The sequence below is a fragment of the Lottia gigantea genome (assembly GCF_000327385.1).
Source record: "Lottia gigantea unplaced genomic scaffold LOTGIsca_46, whole genome shotgun sequence".
Lineage (NCBI taxonomy): Eukaryota > Metazoa > Mollusca > Gastropoda > Lottiidae > Lottia > Lottia gigantea.
In genome coordinates, this window is record NW_008709614.1 from 712,746 (window position 1) to 737,608 (window position 24,863).

General features: G+C 30.8%; 1 protein-coding gene across 1 annotated transcript; it reads left to right on the forward strand.

Moving 5' to 3' along the window:
• Positions 1 to 24,814, forward strand: LOTGIDRAFT_234023 (hypothetical protein; the record flags this gene model as incomplete). Its single annotated transcript, XM_009061114.1, has 7 exons — positions 1 to 59; positions 2,717 to 2,855; positions 12,158 to 12,256; positions 18,733 to 18,894; positions 22,921 to 23,028; positions 23,686 to 23,814; positions 23,979 to 24,814. Coding segments are annotated over 7 exons (1,530 nt in total), but the record flags the coding sequence as incomplete, so codon positions are not given.
• Between the last annotated feature and the right edge of the window lie 49 nt (positions 24,815 to 24,863).

The following is a 24,863-nucleotide window of genomic DNA, read 5'->3' on the forward strand; positions in this document are numbered from 1 at the left end:
ATGGATCTTAGAAATGAAGATGTTGAAGAATTATGTATTCCCATGGAATTTCTGGCAAGGTGGGTATTGGTGCTGATTTTGTTCTTATTTACTTAGATTTCTTGATAAACTTCCTGATGGCAGTTGAGGCTTTTAACATTTCTGTACTGCTGTATTGGTGGTTTGAGTTTTTTATACATCAAGTGAAATATCGCTTGGTGTATTTTACACTTTATGATAAGTTATCCAATATCATTGTAGATTAGTTACATTTTGTTAGTTCTTATTGTTCCAGATCGAACTCCAAGATTTTAGAGTTTTCAATAAACTGTCCAGATTGACCAGACCACTGACTTCTCAATGGTTTGTTGAACCAAGTTGGTCTATTAATTGTATCATTATCAAATTTTTCTTCTTTCTATCACATGTGTGTTTGAAGCCTGGGGACATTTGAACTTTGCTCTCAGTGTCAAAAGCTTTCTGAAGCATGTTAATCACATGGGTGTGATATTTGGACTTGAAATTTAATTAATATTTTGTTTGATATGAATTTCTCCAGGCAGACTATTAAAGCTAATGATTTGTACATCTTTGAATGTTTCTATTGAATTTTAAGGGGATTAGAGAATTCAAAGGTGATATCTTTCACATTTCATTTCAGCTATTGAAATCCTGACAATGGTCTTAATTTGGTCAGGATGTAATTTTTGATCTTATGCTGCGGCATTAAAATCTTATTGTCATGATAAACTTAATAGGAATACATTAGAATATTTATGAAAGCCTCAAGTCACACATTTTTATACACAAAAGAAACCATTGAGTGAATAACCTAAAATATTCTTTGTTTTGATTTTTAATCTACTAGATTACTAAAAACTGTTTTAGATTATCCTTGAAAATGAAAATCTTTTATCTAGCTGTTATCTTTTTGAGAAGATATTCAACTGCTTCTTTTCTGCATCATTTTTCAACAAAGCAGTTTATCGCGAAGGAGCTGAATTCTTAATTGCGTAGAGAATTGTATTTCTGAGGACAAGTATATTTTTTGACCTTTAGTAGTGAATGCAAGGTTAACAAATAACCTCTGCCATCATTACCATATATGGAATATTATCAGTGTTAATTAGAATGATGATTGACACATCTGTTATCTGTAGCAGAAACCCCCTGATGCTTCTTTTAACCTCTGTTATTGAGGAATTAAGTTTTAGTTATTGCTACAATGTTTTAATTAACCCAATAATGGTGGGGTATCAATCTTTCTGCTGCTTTCTTGATTTGACCAATATTGCAATATTCTGATTTCAGTAAAAAGCGAATCTGTTGCATTTCCAAGTAATTCTCTATGTCTTCCTAGTAATACAGAACCATAAACTGTGTTCTTCTGAACAGGCAACAATTTGGTTACTTTAATTCTTGAATATTGTCCTGGATAAGAGTTGTAGTTGATTCAGAGATTCACTAAAATCAGAAATTTTAGTACATATCAGCAATCAGTGGCATTTGTTATATTGAATTATCTGTAAACTCTATAAGTAGAAAATTGAAAGAAATTTGGTCAAGTTGTTAGTCTATAAATTCCAATTTACCAATTCACGAGTTTTTCAATAGACTTAGTAGAATTGGTCAAGTATAGAGAATTAGTATGATGGTTCTTGTACTTGTATGTACCAACCAATATTGATCTTTATATAGTACTAAGAATAGTACCGTAGATTACTGGAATGGTTAGAAAGTCATGATGTTCTATAGAATTATTAATCAGGTCAAAGCTTATGTAGAATGGTTGATGAAAGCAAATATAATAAAATTAATTTAATAGTATTGGATTTTCCGGACATGAAAATAAAACACATGAAATAATGGAATTGGACCAAATATTATTGATGAAAATATATTTGTGGCTTCAGATTTCATTCACTTTTTGAAATTCATAACTAGAGTAAAAGCAGGGATAATATGAAACTAATGATGTGCTTATTCTATGCATAAATTCAAAAAAATGTATTTCATACATCTATGTTTAAAACTGCATGGAATTCATAAAATATTTGGTAATATAAAAACTTGTTGATGAAGTGAAGTTATGTCAGATTTTGACTAATATTGGTGATGATCTCATACCACACTCAATACTCATTAATATCTCCACAATTTATTCTCACCATCCTCACTTTGACAGTTGAGGATAGCAAATGAAATGGCGTGGATTTGATTTTGAGCAATCTTGTCTTGGACTCCTGACAATGAATAATCTCTAGCTATTATTAGTTAAAAGAGATGATTTGATTTTAAAGATAACATGTTCACAATTCCAAGCAGAGTTGAGTTATGAGAGAATTACACTTCAACTTGTTGGCTAGATTCAGACTTGATCTGTTGGTAGTTTCATTGATCTTAGGATCAGAATCAAGTTTCTACTACTGATATCTGATTTATCCTTTTATATAGACTGTTAAAACAACTCTAAACCAAACCATTTACAAGAGAAAACTGACATACCATTTCAAAAGATAATACAAATCTTATTTTATATGTTCCAGTGGTCTTTTGCTGCAAACATACAATACATTCATTAGTTTTAAAAATGAAACAGTTGTATTTTATACATTGATCTTCCTGCATTATCACTAAATATTCACAAATCCACATTATAATATTAAACTTTTATAACAGTTGAAATAATGGACAATACTGGGCAATATGTGAATATGAATTAAATTTCTATTTTCAGATTATACCAGCCTTCGTCACGGAGACCTGTGGCCTTTTCACCAAGTGCCGAGATGGGACTTACAGATATAGAAATGTCCCATAATATGGATTATGATGACCCATATTTTGATGATAGAAATTACGAAATGGAATATGAGGTAAGACTTTAATAATGATATGCAAAAACTTTCTAAGATGAAAATTTGATATTTTGGTGTTTGGTGAATTCAAACCATGTCTTGTAGAGAAGCAGCTGAACAACTTGCGTTTAGAATTGGTAACATAACTGCTATTTCAATTTTTACCTCATAATATAACTCATTGTAATTGAAATCCTGCAGCAATATTGAATATTTTTACATTTAACATGAAGACTGAAGTGGAATCCTTTACAGTTTCACAGCAGAGTGGAAATTACTGAAGACTTTAAATGTCTGGATAATTTCCGTCTCAAAACAAGTAATTAATCACATGACATCCAGTCTCTTCTGACTCGTAAACTAAACCTTTAGTGACCTGCTGTCATATTCAATTAATTTGATGAAAATTACACCAGCTCAGTGGTTCCACCTTGTGTTGATCTTAGGTTTTTACCATAGGGTTAGACCATGCTTTTGAAAGTTGTATTGAGTACACAGATGCCAATTAAGTATTTAAATCTGATGTCTGAGGTATCCAAGAAATCATTGAAATATGTTTCCTCATAGCTAGCTCATGTTGTATACAGTATACAGTATTCCTTAACGGCCACATTTCAAAATTATGTGCTATTTTAAGTTTCATAAAAAATCTATTCACTGATAAATTACCAAGTATTTTTCCGAGAAATTTGTAAGGAAGTGAAAGGAATTGTTTATGACCAGTATTATGATGGCATGATGTGAGATATGACCTAAATATTGATCTCAACGCCATCAATAACTCATTAGGCTTGGTAACGAAGTCAGAAATGAACATGGTCTTTCATTATATCATGTAATACGACCAACTGTTCTCATCTCAATCACCTAGTGTAAAATGATAGCTTCCGTTTTTACTTTTATTCCTTTCTATAATCAACATCATTACTGGCCCAAAAAAACTGCAAATGTTTTTAAAATGACAGGCAGCTGAATGACCTATTGATCTGGAATGGTGGATTCTTCAATTTTAAACACAAAAACTGCACTTTGAATATTTCTTCGTAATATTTAGCATACTTGATATATGAAAATGAAAGCTGCAAATAGAAGAGGTACGGTGAAGGATTATAGATACAGTGGAAAATAGAAGAAGCCCACACAGTGTCCATAGGTCATGTATTTCACTTCTATATCGATATTTCAGCACTGGATATCTTACTGCATTTAATTCATTGATAAATCCAAATTTTCTATCATGGAGATGAGCTAATACTCAAAACTTTGCAAGGCTCTCCAAAGTAATTCCTTGTGTAAAAGGTTGTTCCTCTAAGAAAGAAATCTAATAGTATAATTTCCCAAATTTGTATTGATTTGTTGAGCCTAAAGAAAAATTTTCTTTAATAAATGTCATTTTAAAAATTATTAGTTCTTCTGAAAGAGAAAAATAACATTTGAGTCATATAAAAGAAATGATATATCATTTGTGGTAAAAGATAGGCCTGTTGCCAATAGCGATAAATTTACCTGCTAGAAACTGAATATCTCTTTAATTTGTAATTAAATGGTGTGCCCTGTCCTGAAATAACCTACATAACAATTAAAATATTTGTACTGAAAACCTTCCAGCTAAATGATAAAATGCATGATAGCTGAAAGATTTTATTTTAGCAATCATCGTTAAACTTCCACTTTAATTATTTTATTAGACGCTTTCATTTTTATCTTGATTAAACGATTTTTCTGTTTCAATGAAAAAGTCCTAGATACTGTTATCTTAATTTATTACAAAAGTTGCTGAAATGTGTCTGCATGTACAAAAAAAGGCCATTTCGATTATATCTGCAAAAAAAACAAACAAACTACATGCAACATGGCTGAGAGCAGTGGCTGCATTGACTCTAATACACTGAGATTAGAAAAATCTTCTACTGGCCTGATGCAGTCCATAAAATTAAGAAATGATCTTTTTAAATAAGCTACCCTGATACCCTAAAGACTACAATAATAATGTTGGCTTTAGTTGATGTTTTTCGTGTCTCATACTGCTGACCAAATAATGAAGATAAATCAGGCAAGTTGTTCCCACGTTGCATGGATTTAATGAATTAAGATTTAAAAGCTGTATTGAGTTGACATATAAGCCTCGTTGGAGACTTTAGATTTATTTTCAGACAAATATGTTGTTGAAATGATTTTGGAAGGAAAATTTCAAGTAAGTTATTGATTAAATGTGATGAATGTAGGCATAGGTCAGCCCTTATCTCATTCTGCAGCGATTGAAATGTCTGGTCTTATCTTGTTCAATACATCCAATTTCGTTCTTTTTTTCATAAGACTGAGAAAAAATCAGACAAATGTCAATCAATTGAACATTTACACAAAAAATAATAAAATTCTTAAAAACTTATTAATTTCTTGGCAATAAATAAATGAGGATAAATATTTGATGAGAAGTGGTTTGAAATTTCTTGAAAGTGGCTCGTTAAAAATAGAGTCTTGCATTCAAAAATTCCGTTATCTTTGTTGAAAATGTTATGCTTCAGGCTGTGTAGATCATAATGTGACAGTTTTAACATTTGCTGAAAAAAAAATGTGTTCATCTTATACAAGCTTTAAGTTCATAAGTACTGTAAACATTTTAAATTAAGATTTTAATGACAACTATAAGCAAAAAACAAATACAAATATTTCTTTATTACAAAAGATTCAGTTTGTTTTCTTCTGACTGATTACTTGTGCTTTACATTTGACCACAGGGGAATATTTGGTGGTTAGTCTTCAACACCCAGTTAATTTGACTAGCGCCTATTTTCTGTCTTTGAGTATTGATTGTAGTTCTGTTGGCGTCAAGTTTTATTAGTCTGTCTTGTCACAGATAAGTCCGTCCATCAACTAAGAGAACTATTCTATCTTTAAAAAAAATAGTCGTAAGGAGAAAATAAAGAGATTCTATTTGCCCTATTCAGTCAGACATTAAATGACTTCTTTAAAAAGCCATTTATTGTGAAAACAGTAAGCACTTTTTCCACTCAATTTGTTCTCCAATTTGAGAAAAGTTACAGCAAGTAAATTTGATTGGTTTCTAGTCAGTTCTGTTTAGTTTTATCATTGAGGATATGGCTAGGTTGTGTTTATTTTGGAATATTTGGGGTTTTATACCATTCAGGGTTGAATAAAAATATGGAAGCCTATTTGGGTTGTATTTTTTTGTCAATCAGGTAAATATATTGAATTGATGGAACTTTCTCATTAGTTAGTATTAGAAATACATGTATGAGCCCATTTTCAAACTGGCAGTTGCCATTATGGTTTGGTATCTGAAATATTTATTTGAAACAGTATCAGATCAGCTCTTGAAAGATGATGGAGATTGTCTCGTTTATTTCAATTACAGTTCCTCCATATGCTTTTTGTAATTTCAATCATTAACTGTCCGACAACCATCCTTCTCTAATTATCCCTTGAAGGACAAGACATAACACAAAAAACTCCCTTTAAAGTCATCTTATTCTCAGTCTTTATTGCCTGAAGAGTAGAGGAGTGGAAAACATGATTGTTATAGATTCAGAATAAGATAGCAATATCCTGATGTTAAGCACTTAACTTTTTAACTCAACAATCATGTTTTGTAAATGATACAGGGTTTCTTCAATATCCTTGCTAATTGATTATCTCTAGAGAATTGAATATGAATACATGATCTATAGAAATGGAATCTTCCTGTATTGAAATTACTCTGTGTGTGGTATCTGACAGCCATTTATCAGATTCTATTCTCTGTCGTTTTACATGCAGTGTTGACGAATCAATGATTGAGATGTTAATTTGAGTGTTCTCTAGTCATAAAGTCTGATTTAGTCTCTTCAGATCTAACTGTCATTATTTATTTAGGAATTTAGGAATCTTGATTCAATTTGATAGAAAAAATACATTTTATTGCTCTTAAATGATGTATTGTTAGATTTTTTTTTTTTATAAAGTTTTAACATTGTCTTCTCTCAATTGTCATTATTTATGAAGAAAAGCAGTTTTAATTGATGATGTAGAAAGTATATTGGCCTTGTGATTGAGAGACTGTTACTGACATGAAACTGGTATATCATAGAAAAAAAACCTCCTTAAAAATGATTGTCCATTAAGTAATTTGTTGTATCACGGCAAAATCCACATTACTTTTATTAGTGATAATGGTTTGGAATTGGCAGGAAAGAAAATGTCTATAGAATAAGTGCATTTATAACATTTCGCTACACCATATCTACTGTCTGAATGTCATTGTTGACAATCTCCTCTTAAAAACATTCTCAAAATAAAACTTCACAATTGATTTTATAAACTCTAAACATGGAAGCAGACATATTTGTCTAAAATAACATTAAAATTCATCTTGAAGTAGCCTAGATATTGAAAGTGGAGAAAAAGTGTTGTATATTAAATAGTTGTGATATTAATATAAAATCAATATAAAATGCTCAGGGCTATAATTTTAGTTTAATTCAATATTTTGATACAATATAACTGTAGAAATATTGTACACCTATTGTCTTGTGGCTTGATACAAATTTCTGATTGTTACTAAGGTTTCTATTGTCACAATATTGGTTCAGGACAATTCAGATATATATAGAGATGTATTCAGCTTTAAAGCACCACTAAAAATTTCATTCTCATCTGTATGTGGATATTCTGACACATTTTTAATCAGAATTGTAAAGCTAAGCTAGAATGTGCTGTGTAAGCTTTGTTAACACACCAACACTGGCTTAACTTTCCGTAGGTGGAAACTTAAATATGTTTTACCTCAAGGGTTTGAACTTTTCAACATGTTATTCAGGGTTATCTAATGTAGATTTTAAGACCTTTTGTAAATTGGGTAGTAAGTGCAGTGATAGTAAAATACCATTTAGATACATTATTCACCAAGTTATAGAGAAGTGAACACGATATATATTTTTTAAATTGCTTTCACTACAAAAGTACAAAGTATGAATTTTCTATGTGTTTGATTAATGTGAAAGACTGCTAAATTGATATTATTTTCAATAATGAATAATAGAAACAAGGTCATAGCGCCACCATATCTATTGTCTTATATGAAGTTTGAATGTCTATTGTAATAAATATTACGTGATCAAGAACAATAACTCTTGTGTAATAGATACAGTAAGAGAATGATAAGATTGTATTACTCTAATTATCTTTTAGATTAATTACTTTTGTTAATTGATGTGATTATAATAAATATTAGATGAGATATTCTAGAAGCTATACAATTATAATTGTAACTTGACCATGTTCTATTGAAATCACAGACAAGGAAGAGAAAAAAATATAAGAAAGTTGAACTTGAAAACAAAATATATGCCTTAGGTTTAATAGTGAAATCTTGATATTGCTACAGTTGTTCACAGATCATGAGATAATTATATCACAAAGTGTGTGCAATGTCTGTATTCTGATGTTTGCATATTGCCAAAACTACCCAGTCTGAAACAAAAATTAGAGTAAATATTTTCTGATTTTGATTACTTTAAATCCATTATCATGCCAACAATTTCAACCTTTTGATTCAGTACATAAAACAGTTGGTACTAGATCAAACTAACTTGACAGTTAACATGTCCACTACATTTCTAGCAGTCAACATCAAAGGACTTTGGTGGCAAAACAAACTGACCACCCAGTCTGGACATTTTACTATTCGTATTGAACTTGGTTCACATTATTTTGATGTGATGCAGTTCTTTTTAGTTTTACCCACAAAAAATATTGTTCAAATCACACAAATAATGGTCATCATAATTTTTGTGTTCTGTACATAAGATGGAGACTTTGGTATCCATAAAGTTTATAACAATTATCCAATGGACACATTTGTCTGTTTGAAAGTAAGGAGAAGTTAGATGGTGTATGCCTTATAGGGCAGTGACACAGGGAGTTAATTTGAACAGTCGTTGCCAAATTACGTCTGGATACAATATTCTGATAACCTTTTTTATATAAAGGTCAATATAAGATATTTACATGTTTTTTCTGGACATATATCAATGAATATTTGCCGTGAGGAAGAATATTTCTGGTGGGGTTTGTTTATTTACCAGAAAAAGAAACCTGGCTATAATATGTAATCAGATTCAAGGTAAAAATAATAAAGAATAGGCCGAGTACCAACATTTTCTCATACCTTTATTACAAACAAAAACATCTTCATAAAGCAAGGTATATGAAGAATGAATACTATAACAAATTGTTTCAACTGTAATGTTATTTTTGCCAAAATAGTTCTTGTAACCTGACTTATATCAGTATCAAGATATTCAGGTAAATTTACAAAACCTCAATTCCATCAGTTGACACTATTAGGCCTACATTACTGGATCACCTGATTTGCAAATAAACAGGGACATGGTGCTTGTTTATTTTCACCTTTAAGCAACAAGTATATTGGTAAATTGACTGACTGTTGTTATGTAAGAAGACAATGGTCTGTGTGTTTAAAAGAATTTGATATTACGACTGGTACAAGGTCAATATAGAATATTAAAGGTCTATGTATTTAAGACACGGATTATGATAACATGATATCATTGATATTATCAAATTAATTAAAACCTGATTGACTAACAAATGAACACATAATTGATTGATGTGATAATCTCTTTGAACAATGTTTGGGATGATGATATTGTGCCTTCTGCCAGTTTACCTACACCTATCATGACAAGTTATCGTGTGAGTTTTTGTGCTGCACATGTATGTATGTTTATATAAGAGTATTACCTATTGTTATTAACCAGGTGAAATAACACGATTTATTGAAATAGATGTTGTAAACGTGGTCTTACGTCAAACCACAGTTTTCATATCGCCACAGGGAGAGATATTCAAATTATTGGGTAATAGATAGACTGGGTAGATACAGGATCAACGTACAGTAATCTTAATGTATCTTATATTTCACTAGCCCGCATGCCATGTAGTTTTTGTTAGTTGATCTGATGTTTCTGCATCTGATGCAAAAGTGATGGAAATGAGTTTTTAAACTGTCTTGAAGATCAATTTGAAATTCTGCATATGTGATAATGTAGTGTCCACTGTTAACAGGACAGCAACAGATACCTACTTTTAAGGGTTGGTAACAGAAACAACCACATTCTAATATTCTGATGAGAGCTATGAACATATTCTAACAAATACAAGCTCTGCGGTTCATGTGCAAAAGAAAAAAGACATTCTTATCAGCAATGAAATACCTGTAGATTTCTGAATGCATTCACATAGATAAAATAAACTATAGTGTGGTTTTATTTGCTATATAATAGAGTTATAATCATTAAGCAAATAAAACTTTGGCAAAGTTTCTTTATATCTTGTTTAGATATTCTTCTTTTTTTACATACTGCACCTTTTATCTCTATCTTTAGTTTATATTACCTCCCATATAACATTATCTACCTTTCTCATATAATCATTGCATACATTTTCTTTTTTCTCCACTATCAAACAGGTCCATTAGGTGCATATCAAAGATCTACTTGGAAAATTTGAACTTTGCATAACTTTAGAGTATATCATTACTCTTGTGTAGGATATTTATGCTCTAGATTGACAAGACTGGGTTTGAGTTTGTGAGTTCTGTATCTGCCAGTTAATTAATTGCGTGAATCGCATCACAAGTGTTGAAGCAATGAAAAAAAAGTATAATAAAGAAACCAAGTATCAATGATCCAAACCACAAAATGAAACCAGCAGAAATCCAAAACAACATTTTGGTGAACATAGGTAGCAGGTAATCAACTTTTCACATGAGGAAGTATATCAATCATAAGTGTTTCACAATGAAAAGCGGTCAGGTGTTTAGAAAAGTAAGCATACCAGCTTCCTGACACCATATCCGTCAAGGCTTCCTAACACAGCCCACAAATAGGAACGTGCAAAGTATTAGCTCCAAGATGTGTTGTTCATGTCCAAAGATCAGTGCCAAAGATCAAAATTTTAAATGATAAATCGTAACTTGAATCTATAATTGTTTGATTCCTGAGTAAATATCTATAATCTAGATTGATCTAGATTGATTATTAATCTGACATTGTGATCACTAGTAGATTATACTGTCCCAATCTAATACAGATAATAAAATCTATAGAGTTAAAGACTGTGAGATGGTAATAATATGATTACTCTCAAACAACATCAAACAAAATCTTATTCTAATAAAACTGACAAAAACTAACGACACAAACCAGATTTCTACAAGATGGCTGACTTTGATTAGTTATCAGGGGAGATGTCGGCCATTATTCTAATTTAACCAATTAAAATCAATGATGTAGGAAACATGAGAAATTAACGTAAATCAAAGTTGTGAGAAAACAGAGGCATAGGTTTTAAACTTGTAAAAGAGCCCAGCCATGGTTCCAGCCTTCTGGTTATTGTCAAAATTCTTCTTGGTGGCAGAGGAATCTTTTGGCTCACTTCAAGTGGTTTCAAATAATGGCTTACTGAAACAGAATTTGAAAATCTTGTCAACACAATTACAAATTACATTTTTAAAATAATCATGGAAAGAGAAAGTTGCTGACAGAATGTAATAAAGATAATTAAAGAGATAAATTTTGATGAAAGAATTTGACTAACCAGTTAAAAACTGTATAAACATATAATACATGCTATGAATTATGATTAGATTGGAAGCTGTGTTAAGCTGAATTATATTTTTTTGCAAGCAAGATTCAAAACTAATGTCAGAAAATGAAAAAATATTCCAACTATAAGATGGATTTTAAATGAAAAAGAATGGTAGTTAATAGTATATGATATTGTTAGCCACCACTGAGATGATCTATTTCAGATTAATTCTAATGGAAGCAGCATCCATGTTGATTTCACCAACAAATCTCAATCTATCATTAGAATATAATCACAACCACTGCCTGTACACCTAACGAATTTTAGAAGATCTTTAGTTAACTAAATATTTACAGATTCCAGTAGCCATAAAGATAATTCTTCATCCATACACAGTGTTATCTTGAGTTATCTTAAAAGACCTGAAATAAATAAGGTCCAGACACTAATAAAAAGTTTTAAACAAAGACACTTTCACATTTTATTACTGGGTAAACTAAAAAGGGTTAATTAAAGTTAATGAGAAAGGGAACAGGTTGATGTTGACATATTCAATGTTTGGAGCTAGATGCTGAATCTACATACTTGAAGAATATGTCACAGAACTGAACCAAAACCTAAACACTGCATAAATCTCATCCATCACACTAAATTGTCTCACATTCTTTGAATTCTGCAATGTTTTATGTTTAAATTCTATATATTTGCAGGAAATTATTTTAACAAGGACATCATCAGAAGAAAAATTAGGATTAACTTTATGTTATGGTTCTTTAGAAGATGAAATTACAGATATATTTATTAGTGAGGTAAGAACAGTTATTTATCGTCTGTTTCGAAAGATAAATCTTAAAGAATGAAATCCATGTTTCATTATATGCACCAGAAAGACATTAATGGGGTACGATAAGTATCAATAGAGTGAATACCTTAGTTACATATTTGTAATTGTCTGTATAGTAAACTACATACCAAATAGATGTACATTTATGATGCATGCAGACTACACAACGATAATCTTACAACCCTCAAACTAAATTCTGCTGCAATACCTTAACAAATATTATTAACTCCGGGCTTCTGAAGAGATGCTGGTGTTAGAAATCCCATCTTAGAATGACAGCTGTTCTAGAAGTGTGACCATGACAGGCTACCATTCTTTATCAATGCATAAACATTTGCTTTGACCTTTATGAATCTTCCAAGACAAATGATGAGCAATCAGTAATGAATCATAGGTAGGGTAATTAATAAGATGAACTCATACAATAAGAAGATTTAGGATTGTAAGCAGTATCTTAGTGATTACTAGTTAGATATGATAAGAACTGACTCACCTGTGATTTCTAATAATCATTTATTTCTTCTATCAACTAAGCTACTTATATAATAGACTTGACTAGATCATGATTAAGATTGAGACAGATTAAGTCACCTGTTTCTATCTAATGAATATTGTTAAAGTGAAATAACATCCTATATTTTTCTCAGAAATAATTGGTAGCAGAGTTCATCTTTAGGGAAGGAACAGTATATATATTACATTATTTAACTTATATCACCTAGATTAGATGATTGATCTCACCTGGCTCAATGTTAATAAGATTCTCTGATAAGATCATTAATTCTTTTATTCCATCTCATTACTGTCTTCATTAAGCTTGATTAATTAACTAAATAAAAACTAATCAATAAATCGTTTAATTCCAAATGAAGATTCAATGGAAGATGTCACTCCTGACCTCAAACATGAATTAATTTTTTGTTTTCACAATTATTTGAATCGCTTTCTCATATAAAAAATAATATAATCTATGTGGACTCTCTAAATGTGACAAGAAGTTGACACACCCAGTGTGTGATTAGGTGATGTGTTGCTTCACTAGTGACATTACCAATCGACGCTTAGATGAAATGAAATTTTTGACTCCTGAGAAAGCCAAAATATAAAGAAATGTCTTCACCTCACTGTTTTGTGGTATTTACAGCCTATTGAATGGATGCACAGAGATTGCTATCAGCTGTATTTTTTCTTGATGTTTGGGTTAGATCTTTTTATACATATATCCTGAAAAATGAGCTCAGTGGGAGAGTCACTTCCAAGGGAGATAAGAATAGGGTAAAAAATATTCTTTGAGATGAGGAAAACAAATATTTGAAACAATTTGACAAGAACAATAGTGATATCTTTTGACACTTAACAATGTCATAGCAGGTAAAGATCACAGACATGGTCTATTTGAACAATCTTCAAAGAAAAACTTGGGACAATTACACCTGCTTCATATTTCAACAACAAACTGGACAATGTCCACTATATAGTTAGTCATGGTCAGCAGGTCATTTTAGTTGATTCAGTTAAGTGTCGAACAATTTTCACAGCATGACTTGTCTATTAGTGACCACAACATCCAATCAATCTGCTGAATACCATGATTTGCAATGATGCTAATGACACATTCTATCTTCAAAAAAGGGCATCCCAACTTTAGTCTTCCTTGGACAACATCATCTTCTATGTGACTTTAATTTCGTCAAAAATGATAAAAGACAGTTCTCAGGTATATTTGCTGGTATCAGTTGTCTTTGAAAGATTAAACAATGTTTAATGGGTTCATCTCACCCATTGAGATTATGACCCTTAAAATTTTTCAAGCCATTAATGTCCAGTTTAGTTTATGTCCAATTGATGGACTGAGCGAGTTGAAGTCAAGGAAACAGCAAGATAAGTCAATAACAATTTCCTACATATTGACCTGTTGAAGTCAAGGTCATTTATATCTTACTAATAATCAATGTTCTTCATTGAAAGTTGTCCATCTGGAAAAATTACTTCCTGTAATCAAGTAAACAAATCAACTGATTTAATAGATGTTAACTGATTTAATAGATGTTAACTGATTTAATAGATGTTAACTGATTTAATAGATGTTAACTGATTTCTTCATTCAGACTTGTTAACAGATTGTAAACATGTTTTTATATTTCCTAAAATTGATGAATGTAAAAAGATGCTTAACCACAAAAGTTTTGATCTTATTTACTTCAGTCAAATTGTCACATCATTGTGAAATTCTTAACCATTCAGTAATCCACCTAAAAAAATTAGCCTATCCTGATTGAATGAAAAAGTGGGTTTGGTTCTTAATAAGATCATGTGATATACTTGAATATGTTTCTAACCCTGCTACTATCTGCATTTCTATTATTTGTCTGAATATTACAGAATTGATAAGCAGTCCTGTCATGTGAAATGTTGACTTTCTGCTATCTTGCAGTAACCAAAAGTAATAAGTCAAATGATCCCATCATTCATCACCAACTATCTTTCCATCTTTATTTTCAACTGGTCATGGGATGACAAAATGTGATGAACCACAGTGAACCTAGAGATATTGGTATATGAAGCAATACCCAAATACAGACTTATCTTTATAATTATGATGTTTACATGTGTCAAAATATTACCCTCATTTGTTACTACTACATGACAGCTATAATTAAATTCTGAAATTGAAAATTTTTGAGGGCTTTTAGAAAACTATTCTCTTGACTACATTGATCTCATTTCATAAATATTCAAAATAAAATTTTCAACTATATGTCATTTGTCTGAGAATGCCTTCGGATACATAGAAATATAAGGATCAGTGATTTTACATCTAAAATAGACACACTTCCCTCATAGACAATTCACATGAAATATATCTACTTAAGGTCTGAAAATTACCCTCTGTAAAATTATTTTAACAAATAATAACTTTTCCAGTGGTTAACGTTTTCATAAACCCAAAGACAATCTAAGACTTTAAGTTGTATTTTGTAATTGATATTTCAGTTCATATGAAAATATTTGCCAAATTTCATTCAGAAAACAGTGAAGTCGAAGAGTAATTCTGGACTGAAACAGATCACTTGTGGAAGTAGCATTCCTTGTGTGTTTAATAAACTGTGGTATCAATTGAGGCAAAGCAATCCAATAAATCAACCAATTTCATACTGGATAATAAAGTTGATTTTGACTTTTGTCATGATTCAAGAATTGTATCCAGCGTGTATATAATTAACATTTTTTTGACACAACTCCTGAAAACTGAAAAGTTGTGAATATCAGCTAAACAAAATTCATCGGAGTCAATCTTCTGTTATGTCTTAAGTTAAAAGATGTCATCATTCTTCAATCCATATTTGAGTGAATTCAGTCAGTCTTCTAGCCAACATTTATCATTGATTGAGCAATTTCCTTCAAATCACAAGCCTCATATCTTCCAAATTTATTTCTTCCCATAGGCTCTAAATAACCTAACATGAGTCACCTCCATTTTGTATCTCATTTTTGTGAGTTCTAACCAGATAAAAAGTTAAAAATGGCTCCTCAAGGAATAACATTGATCTCTTTTTTGACTGAAGATGACAATTTATGAGACAATTTGTTTTGATAATTTTTCTATTATTGTTTAGTACAGACTATATTTTATTGTAGAAACTCACTCAACTTCCTAATTTGGCATGTCAGTAGGCTAGCCAAGGAATACTGTAATATTAATTTCAATAAACACAGACTAGTTCCTTTTGCTGATCTTTCATCAGGAAAAATAATTCCAATTTGAATTTAATGATCAACTGTCTAAAAAGATATATTCATATTTAGGTTTTAATAAGTACAATTTCCAATCAACCGTTAAATATTAAATATATAGAAAATCCCAGACATTTTTATGATTGTATAGACTGAAGAGCAAATCTTCTCTCCACCTTATCTACATGGAGTTAGAATTTACAGGAGATTCGCCTGATTTCTTTCCATAAATCATAACACTAATCTCATCAACTGAGCTATATTTATGAGAAAAAGAACATATTACAAATTACTTTATCGAAAAATTGACCAGAATTATTGACTTTGCCTCATTTTTTACATAAATTAATCAAAAGGTAATGAAACAATGTTCTTGCTTGTTTTAATATCTGTAATGTTACCATCCATCAGATAGCTAAGGGAGATTACTCTGTCAAAATTGATCCAAAGAACATTATTTACGAGAGCAAGCCGACCTTCATCATAAAAAAACAAAATCGAGTAATTATCATTTATTGATCTCCATGGCAACCTAGAAAAATTTAGAGATTTAGGGAAAAAATTGGGGATGATTATTGACGGAATCAATGGAGTAAAAATGATCAGAAAAATAGTCTATCAATAATATAGACATTGGTTGGTTCATAATAGATAAAAGTTTAATATCATTAAGTCTGCTTGGACTCATCAGTTCCACTAAAATAAATATAGTAGTAGGTGTCAAAAGCAATTAATGACAAGTTCATTCTTGAGGAACATCTGATTCCACTCTCTGACCAGGTGGCTACGGTAAATATCTTTAGTATTTTAATGTTCTATTAATGAAATATGAATCAATAAGAATTACCAAGATGTACTTGCTTCAGCAGAACATGTTAAAATTCTTCCTTTATAAACAATGTGTTGATACCGGACCATGTTGCATTTTAGTCAGTACTTTTGTGCTAGAATTCCTTACCTACTGAACTTAATTCTTACACATTTAGTATTTAACTGTATAATAGAATGCCAACAAGATGTGTGGATTACACATGCATGATTTAGCATCAGAATGTGATATTGCTTGTTGTATTTTGATTGACTAAGAGAATCTAGCCCTGTATCAACTAATCCATTTTAATTAGAACTTTTATGTTCATCAGCATGCCTGATTTACTCCTTGATAAAACTCAACAAGTTAGAATACACTCATTGATCTTCTGTTACGACCTCCCGAGTCAAAGTGAACTAGGAAAATCTATCATACTGGATTTTTTACTTAACAGCTATTATGTGGCTAGTTAGATTGGTGAAATGTAATTTAACATACATAACCTAGCTTATATTGATCACTGCCACCATGTGACTAATATAGTCCCTCCGGAGAAGTGGAAGATTATTGACAAGTAATTTGTAGTGATAGGTCTGTGTTTTCCCCCAGGCGGATGAACACGATATTATACACTGTAGGCAAGTCTCATTGATTAGTAGTGCTCTTTACCAATTGCATTACTGGTATTTTGTCTTTAAAAAATATGAAAGATTTAATGAAAGATGAAAAAAGTCATTAGATTATTTGATTCTGAACTTTTATAAATGAGATTGTAATATTTTTATGATTTGATGAAGAGTATGGTGATTTAGAAATAATGACTAAACATGACAAAAAACTGATGTAGGCCTTTCTGACCATGTCTACTTGATTACACATACTTTTATTACACACACTCACACTACACATACTTTTATTACACACACTCACACTACACATACTTTTATTACACACACTCACACTACACATACTTTTATTACACACACTCACACTACACATACTTTTATTACACACACTCACACTACACATACTTGGATTACACATAATTGCACTACACATACTTTTAGTTACTAAATTGTTTTAGTTAACAATTCTGTTCAGTAGTTAATCAGTTGTTTATCAACTGTGAATTGGCTGAATCTGAAGATTTCATAATATCCTGAAAAAGTGAAAATATATGTCTGACATACTTACCTCCAACTCAGAAGATCTTTTACACTATATTCTCATTCTCACATTCTTGATGCATGTGGCCAACATGTTTCTCTGATATTCTCTGTTTGGTCTAATTAAATTTCTTCCCCTAATACTATTTTACTACAAGTATAAATGTTATCCTGTAAAACACAAGGAAAAAATATTTCTTTTGTCTTTTGAAGAACATATCTCTGATCAGCTGTATGCTTTGTTTACCTAGTTATGTAAGGAAGTTTTGTATATGTAAAAACTTCAAGTGTGTTTTAAAGACAAGATCATAAATGTCAATATCACATCTGGTCATGCAGAAATATACTGATTGAATTTGCATGCCCTCATTTCAGAATCTATATTTAATGACTCTGTCTACCCAATTCTTGCTTAGGTGAAGAATCCTGCTACATCAAAACATAATCAAATGTAAATTACACATTTTAGCTCAATAATTCATTAATAACATCAGAGTGACAGATTCCATGTTCAGATATAAAATTCCATTTTAGATGTTGCTGGAGCAAGGATAGACGTTGACACTGCCTTAAAAATTGGCTTGTTTGAAGTGAACGGTACTCTCTACCTGGTTTGGTGTCAAACTTGGTCGCGAATCAGCATGGAATAAACACAGTTATTGATTCAATTCCTAACAGTAAATTTTGAAGTAATTTTGAATGACATGTATATATAATTATATATTATAGGTTGATCAATGTAGTATAGCTGGTAATGATGGTAGAATACGAGAAGGCGATCAGTTATTACAGATTAATAATGTTGATGTTCACTGTCGAGATCAAGCTATTAAATTATTTGCTGAACAAGGTTCTGATATATCATTAATAGTAGCACGACCTCACTTACAGGTATGTATAAGCTTAAACTGTTTATATATTTAGCACAGACAGTCAGCCCATTTTCCAGAAGTTGGTCAGCTAGTCTAACTAGTACAATGCAATTGCAAGTTCTAACAAATAGTTAATCATGTTTCCTCATTTGGAATCTGGTAGATCAAAGCATAAACTATTTCATCAAGCATCTCATTATACTTTGAAATTGATTGATTATGGAATACTTTAAAATGCAAGGTATAACAGTTTATGTGATAAATATTTATAAATATAAACACCATAGTCTCTGACAGAATTGGTTGTTAACCAGTTCAAATTAAGGGTGTTTTGTATGCTAGGTATGAAATGATCACCTCTATCTTTAAATCAAACATCAGATGACCTTCAGAAGGAATAGTTGACCTTGTATAAAACATTCATCAAACATTATATAGCAGGTAAAAAAATACCTGATGATCTTGTCTTGATTAGTTTACCAGTACCTTCATATCAATATCATTCACCTTTTTCAAAAACATCTGCCAGATTGTTTGACAAATTAGACTCAATTTGAAGGGCAATAACGGCCGAAAGAGTAATTACCTAACGCCCATGTTTAAAAGTTATAAATGATATATTTGATGCTAGTATTTTAATAACATTTTGATCAACATAAGATATATTTTGGCAAATGTTCTGAAGAAATAAGAAATTTACCTGTTCATCATTTTAACGATGCAATAAATTTGATTATCCAGTATTTTTTTTTTTGAAGTGGTATTAATATGTCCTGAAAATCATCACTACTTTAAACAATATCTTAAAAATCTTCATCATACTTCTGCTAAATTATAGATAGAATTTCTTTTATTAGAAATTCACTCTCTGTGGCTAGACGTTATTTTTCCGATGTGTATCAAGATCTTGAGGTTAATTTTTTCTTTATAAAAGCAATTTTATAACTGCCATGCCTTGACATGTTTTCTTTGAAGGACTCAATTTCATGAAATGTTTATTTTGGACAATATTTTTGCAATATTTATATTTTTTAAAAATCTGATAAAGGTTTTGGCATGTAAAGTTTAAATGTGTTATATAATAAATTATGAATGTCTACATGAGAAAAGATTTAGAGTTGAACTGCTTTTTGCTCTAGTATGAATGCATGAAGCATATTCATTTAATCCTAAAATACAAAGTTTGATGTTCAAGTATTGAAGTCTAAGTTTTGTTTTAAATAAGAACTAATTCTGTTAGTTTATATTCTTTACATGTCAATTGATATAATCACTATCAATGTAGTCAAAATGTCTGAAATGATGAGAAATTGTTTTCAGTAAAGTTTGTTCTGTATTATTTCTATGTGGAGGAAAGATAAATATTAGTGTTTGAATACACTGCTTTACTAATTAAGTAGTTAACAGGAATTCACTCAAACTTCACATTATCTATATTGTTTTTATTAACCCTGGTTATTTTTGTCAAACTGACAGAATTGTGTCAGTTTTTTGCAAGTGTTTGGTATTGGTTGTATGAAGTAAGGAGAATTTGACCTGTGTTCATCAGGAAATACTGTTTTCTTTCTAAATAGTATTTCTAGTAATACTTGCTGTGTTAACGATACATTGGTTTGTTGGTGAACCACTACTAGATAATTATTATTTTACACGAAACTCTTCTGGCACCTTTACAGAATTTCTGGAATATATATTGGTTTGAATATTGCTTTGTATTATCAAAATTATTTAGTAATAACAATATCTAAATTCAGAAGTTAAAGACATTCTATTTTACAAAACTAGAGACAGCAAATAGATTTTTGTTTCAATAAGAGAGAGGTGAGCATAGGGTTTTCTATGCCCTTAAGAGGTACTTTCCTGCAAGACACAAGATCTTTTGTTATGAATACTGATTTCAATTGATGTGTGTCAGACTTATAGACTATCCTCACAATATGTACATTGCCCGAAAGTGCTAAGGAGTTAAATGTTCAAAGAACAATTTGAATGTTTTTGTTATTTCAAGTCACTGTTGAAAAGATCAGAATAATCACATTATAAAAGCCAGTAAATCTTATGCATTATAGAGTCTTAGAACTAATCCAGACTTCAAAGATATGCTGACTGTATGGAGATAAGAAGTACATTATAAACAAGACTGAATGTTTTCTAGTATTATCAAGACTTATCTATTGGTGTACAATTCCATTATATAGTTGAGAAAAACTCTCTTGGTTTGGTGAATTGATTCTGATAAATTCTCTTCTATGTTGATATTATGCAGTAGGATTATATTGATAAGAAGATGATTAAGTTATGTTATATATAATGAGGTAGAAAGATAAAAGAATTTAGAATATAAATAATATGAAGTAATAAGATAAATATAAGAGATTAAGTAAAATGATAATACCTGTATTTATACAGAATATTCCATTTATTTCTTTTGATATAAGGGCTTTCATGATTTCTTTATGGCTTTTTACCTTACTTAGACAATGATTGAATCTTATCCACAATGATATAAGGGCAAAACATATGACTTAATATACCTCATAGACATCAAGCGATCTTTAGGGCTAGAATATCCTAGAAAGAGTGTAAGAAGTTAAGACCTTAGACATCTTAGTCCCAAGATCATTTGAGAATACATGGCCAGATTTATGGTTGAATGTTTAGTTGTGAAAGAATAAAGAACGATCTAAAGGTCATGGTGCTGTTACAATCTTCATTTCTGTTAAAAAACAGTTACCTTTCCTCTACTTTACAGTTTGATATAACTAGGTTTGTAAAAGAACCAAGAGATTGTCCTTAAAGTACTTTTATATCTCAAGGTATATATTGCCTTGTATTTTTAAAATAGAAAGTAACTAGAGCATTTGGGTAATAAGATACAAAAACCACTGACAATGTAACAACTTTAGAATTGAGTAAACCTCAGATATTTTATTCTCAATGAAAATGACAATGAATGAATGTGTTGTATAATGTTATGTAAATAGACAGTGAAAATATTTAACCTTGTGGGTAATTATACAGTTATCTCATTCACTAATAGATAACTTATTTAAATAAAGATAACTAACTGGTTTTATAAGACAAGTAATTGTTATTTTAATCTAGAATGACATTAGTATTTCTCTGGAGGAATTGCTAAATATGTGATTATCCACCTTCCTGTTGTCCCAAGATCTGTAACCATAATCAGCTGCTTATAAAAAGGTGGCAAATTGTCTTCTTTGCTGGTTGAAAGTTTCCTTCAATTGTCTTAATTAAGGACTTACCTAGTCTCAAGTCTAATATGGCATATGTTGAAGAAAGAAAAGAAAGAAACAACTATATTTTACAAGGTTAACCAGCTGGTCCTTGGCCAAACCTCTTGGCATTGATCTTTCCCTGATTATCCGTATCCATTTACAGCTGGGTCAACTGGAATTATGAGTGAAGATGACTTGTTCAAGGTCCTCGGACTATCACACGCCGACTGAGAATTGAACCCACAGCTGCCATTTAGTCCACGTAACCATGCAGATGATGTTCACTCAATCATTCATTCAAACTAATTGAAGAAATTTTTGGATTTGACTAAATTACAATGATAACAACAACATATTGAATAATAATAATATACAAGGCCGAATCCTAATGACATTAATATAGATTTGTTTAGTCATATTTATAAAGACTGTGATGGATAGATATATTTAAAATGCTTCCCAATGCTTGTTGAACTGGTAGACCTCGTTTATATCATCAATTATTAAATACAAGAGAGAAAATTAGCACTTTCCACTATAAAAAAAACATTGTTACTAGACCATACTTATATATTTTACACTCTCTATTAGATTAAACATCTTCTAAAATAGAGAGGTATAGAAGCCAATCTTATGGCATTTCTAACTCCAGTTTCATTGCAACCAGAAGTCGTCTTAAGATGGTGATGATTAATACAATGGAAAACTTATCTATGGAATTACATCATCTACATTAACTGCCCAGAAAGGTTGTTTCAATATATATATTTTTAGAAATTTATTGTTATCTGTTATATGGTTTTCAGTGTGAAGATGCCTTCATGGAGAATATGGTATTGGATGATTTACATATGGATTTATTAGAAAAACAACATCATGATAATATGCAGTTTATGGCATCCATGTTAGTCAGGGTAAGTTTGGTATTAAGTTCTTTGATGTATTTGCTGAATGTTCTGTGAGTTAAGAACCTATACAGCATATTTGATGCATACAATTCAGTGAGTCTTAATACCACTAAAGAAAGTAAAACACAGACATCCTAGACTTGACCATTTCTTTTGAAAAAAATTGTTAGTCTAAACACAAACAATATCAATTGAGAAAATATATCATGCCAGTGAATAGTGGTATGGATGAAAATCTTGTTGATGTACATTTAATGGTGTAGTTTAGTATATTTGTAAATATTTTCATTGTTATTTCATCTTGATTAACTCTGTACCATTGGTTCACATGTTCCCTAGTCATCGCTTTTAGCCTGAATCCAAGTTTGACTTGGATGGCAGCCATCTTACATTCCAAATGGCAAATAGGATAAATAAAGCTATTTCAACATGAAAGGAATCATTTCTTTCAAACTTGACTGCACATAGTTCTTTATATATTTATATTGGCTATTGATAGTTTGAATATGGTACTGAAATCCAGCCTTTTGATTGGCAGTTTATTTACCAAGCTGGTATGAACAATTTGTTATGTCTGAATATTGTACATACCATGGTCTTTGTGAAGCAATCATTCTTTTATTTCAAATCAATAAAGTAGAAATTTGATCTTTCTTTTCACAGCGCAATCTTGATGAAGAAGGTGGTACCACTGATACTGCTACTACAGAGAACTCTTCTAACAAACAAGATAAAGATAGTGGTGTTGGACGTACAGATGATAGTATGAAAAATGATGAGAGTTCTGAACAGGTAAATTATCTTCAATAACTTAAGAAATTATTTGTGCATATTGTGAATACAGTATGCCACAAAATTAAGAAATTCAATCAAAATCTTTTTAAATCATAGAATGTTTATTAATAACTTATACAAATAAGAATATATTTTCTGAACAATTTTCTTTGTTCTTTCAGGAAACTTTTGATGCTGACTGTGTCACACCACCAACTAAAATGAAATTTCGAAATGTTGTTGGTGAACATCACCATAGTAATGAAAGTTTTACATCCAATGATCCTGAATATGTAAATAATGAAATATCTGCTGAAGCTTGCGATAAATTTCGTCAGGTTCTGGAGAATAGGTGTGGTAGCAGTAGTTCTGAAAATTCACCAAGAAAACAGTGCTTACGGAAAGATTCCGAGAGTAGTCTTGAGCGTGAATTATCTATGTTAAATCAAGAAATGGAAGAGATTCAGTTTGAATGTCAGGAGATTGTTCATGCACATCTGAAAGAACAAACTAAATTCATAAAACAAGACACTCAGAAATCACCGCGTATTGTACCTAGAATGGGTACTCGTTTAGATTACATGAAACAGATGCAGGCTATGGACTTGTCTGATTTCTGGATTCGTCGTGGGGAGTTATCAAATATGAGAATGGGACAACAAATAAATCGTCCGATGACTGACAAGGAAAAAGACACATCGACAACTAGTGCTTATAATACTGCTGAAAGTTGTCGTAGTACACCGCTTACCCTGGAATTGAATCAAGCTAGTGATGAAGGAGAAAAGGGATTTAAAAATTCTATGTTGTGTTTAGCTGTGAATGTTCCTTCATCAAGTGATACTGAAAAACAAACTCAAACTCCAACTAAACCACGTGATTACTCTAGTGATGATAGTGGACATGGTCTGGGAACCCTTCCTAATCCTAAAGTATGTGTTAAAGACAGTAAGATGCCAGAGAAGGTGTCTATGGGCGAATCATTACAAGATTTATACATGCAGTATGCTGATGTCATGTATACTAACCGTGCCAATCTTCAACATACTATTGCTGTTCAACAAAAA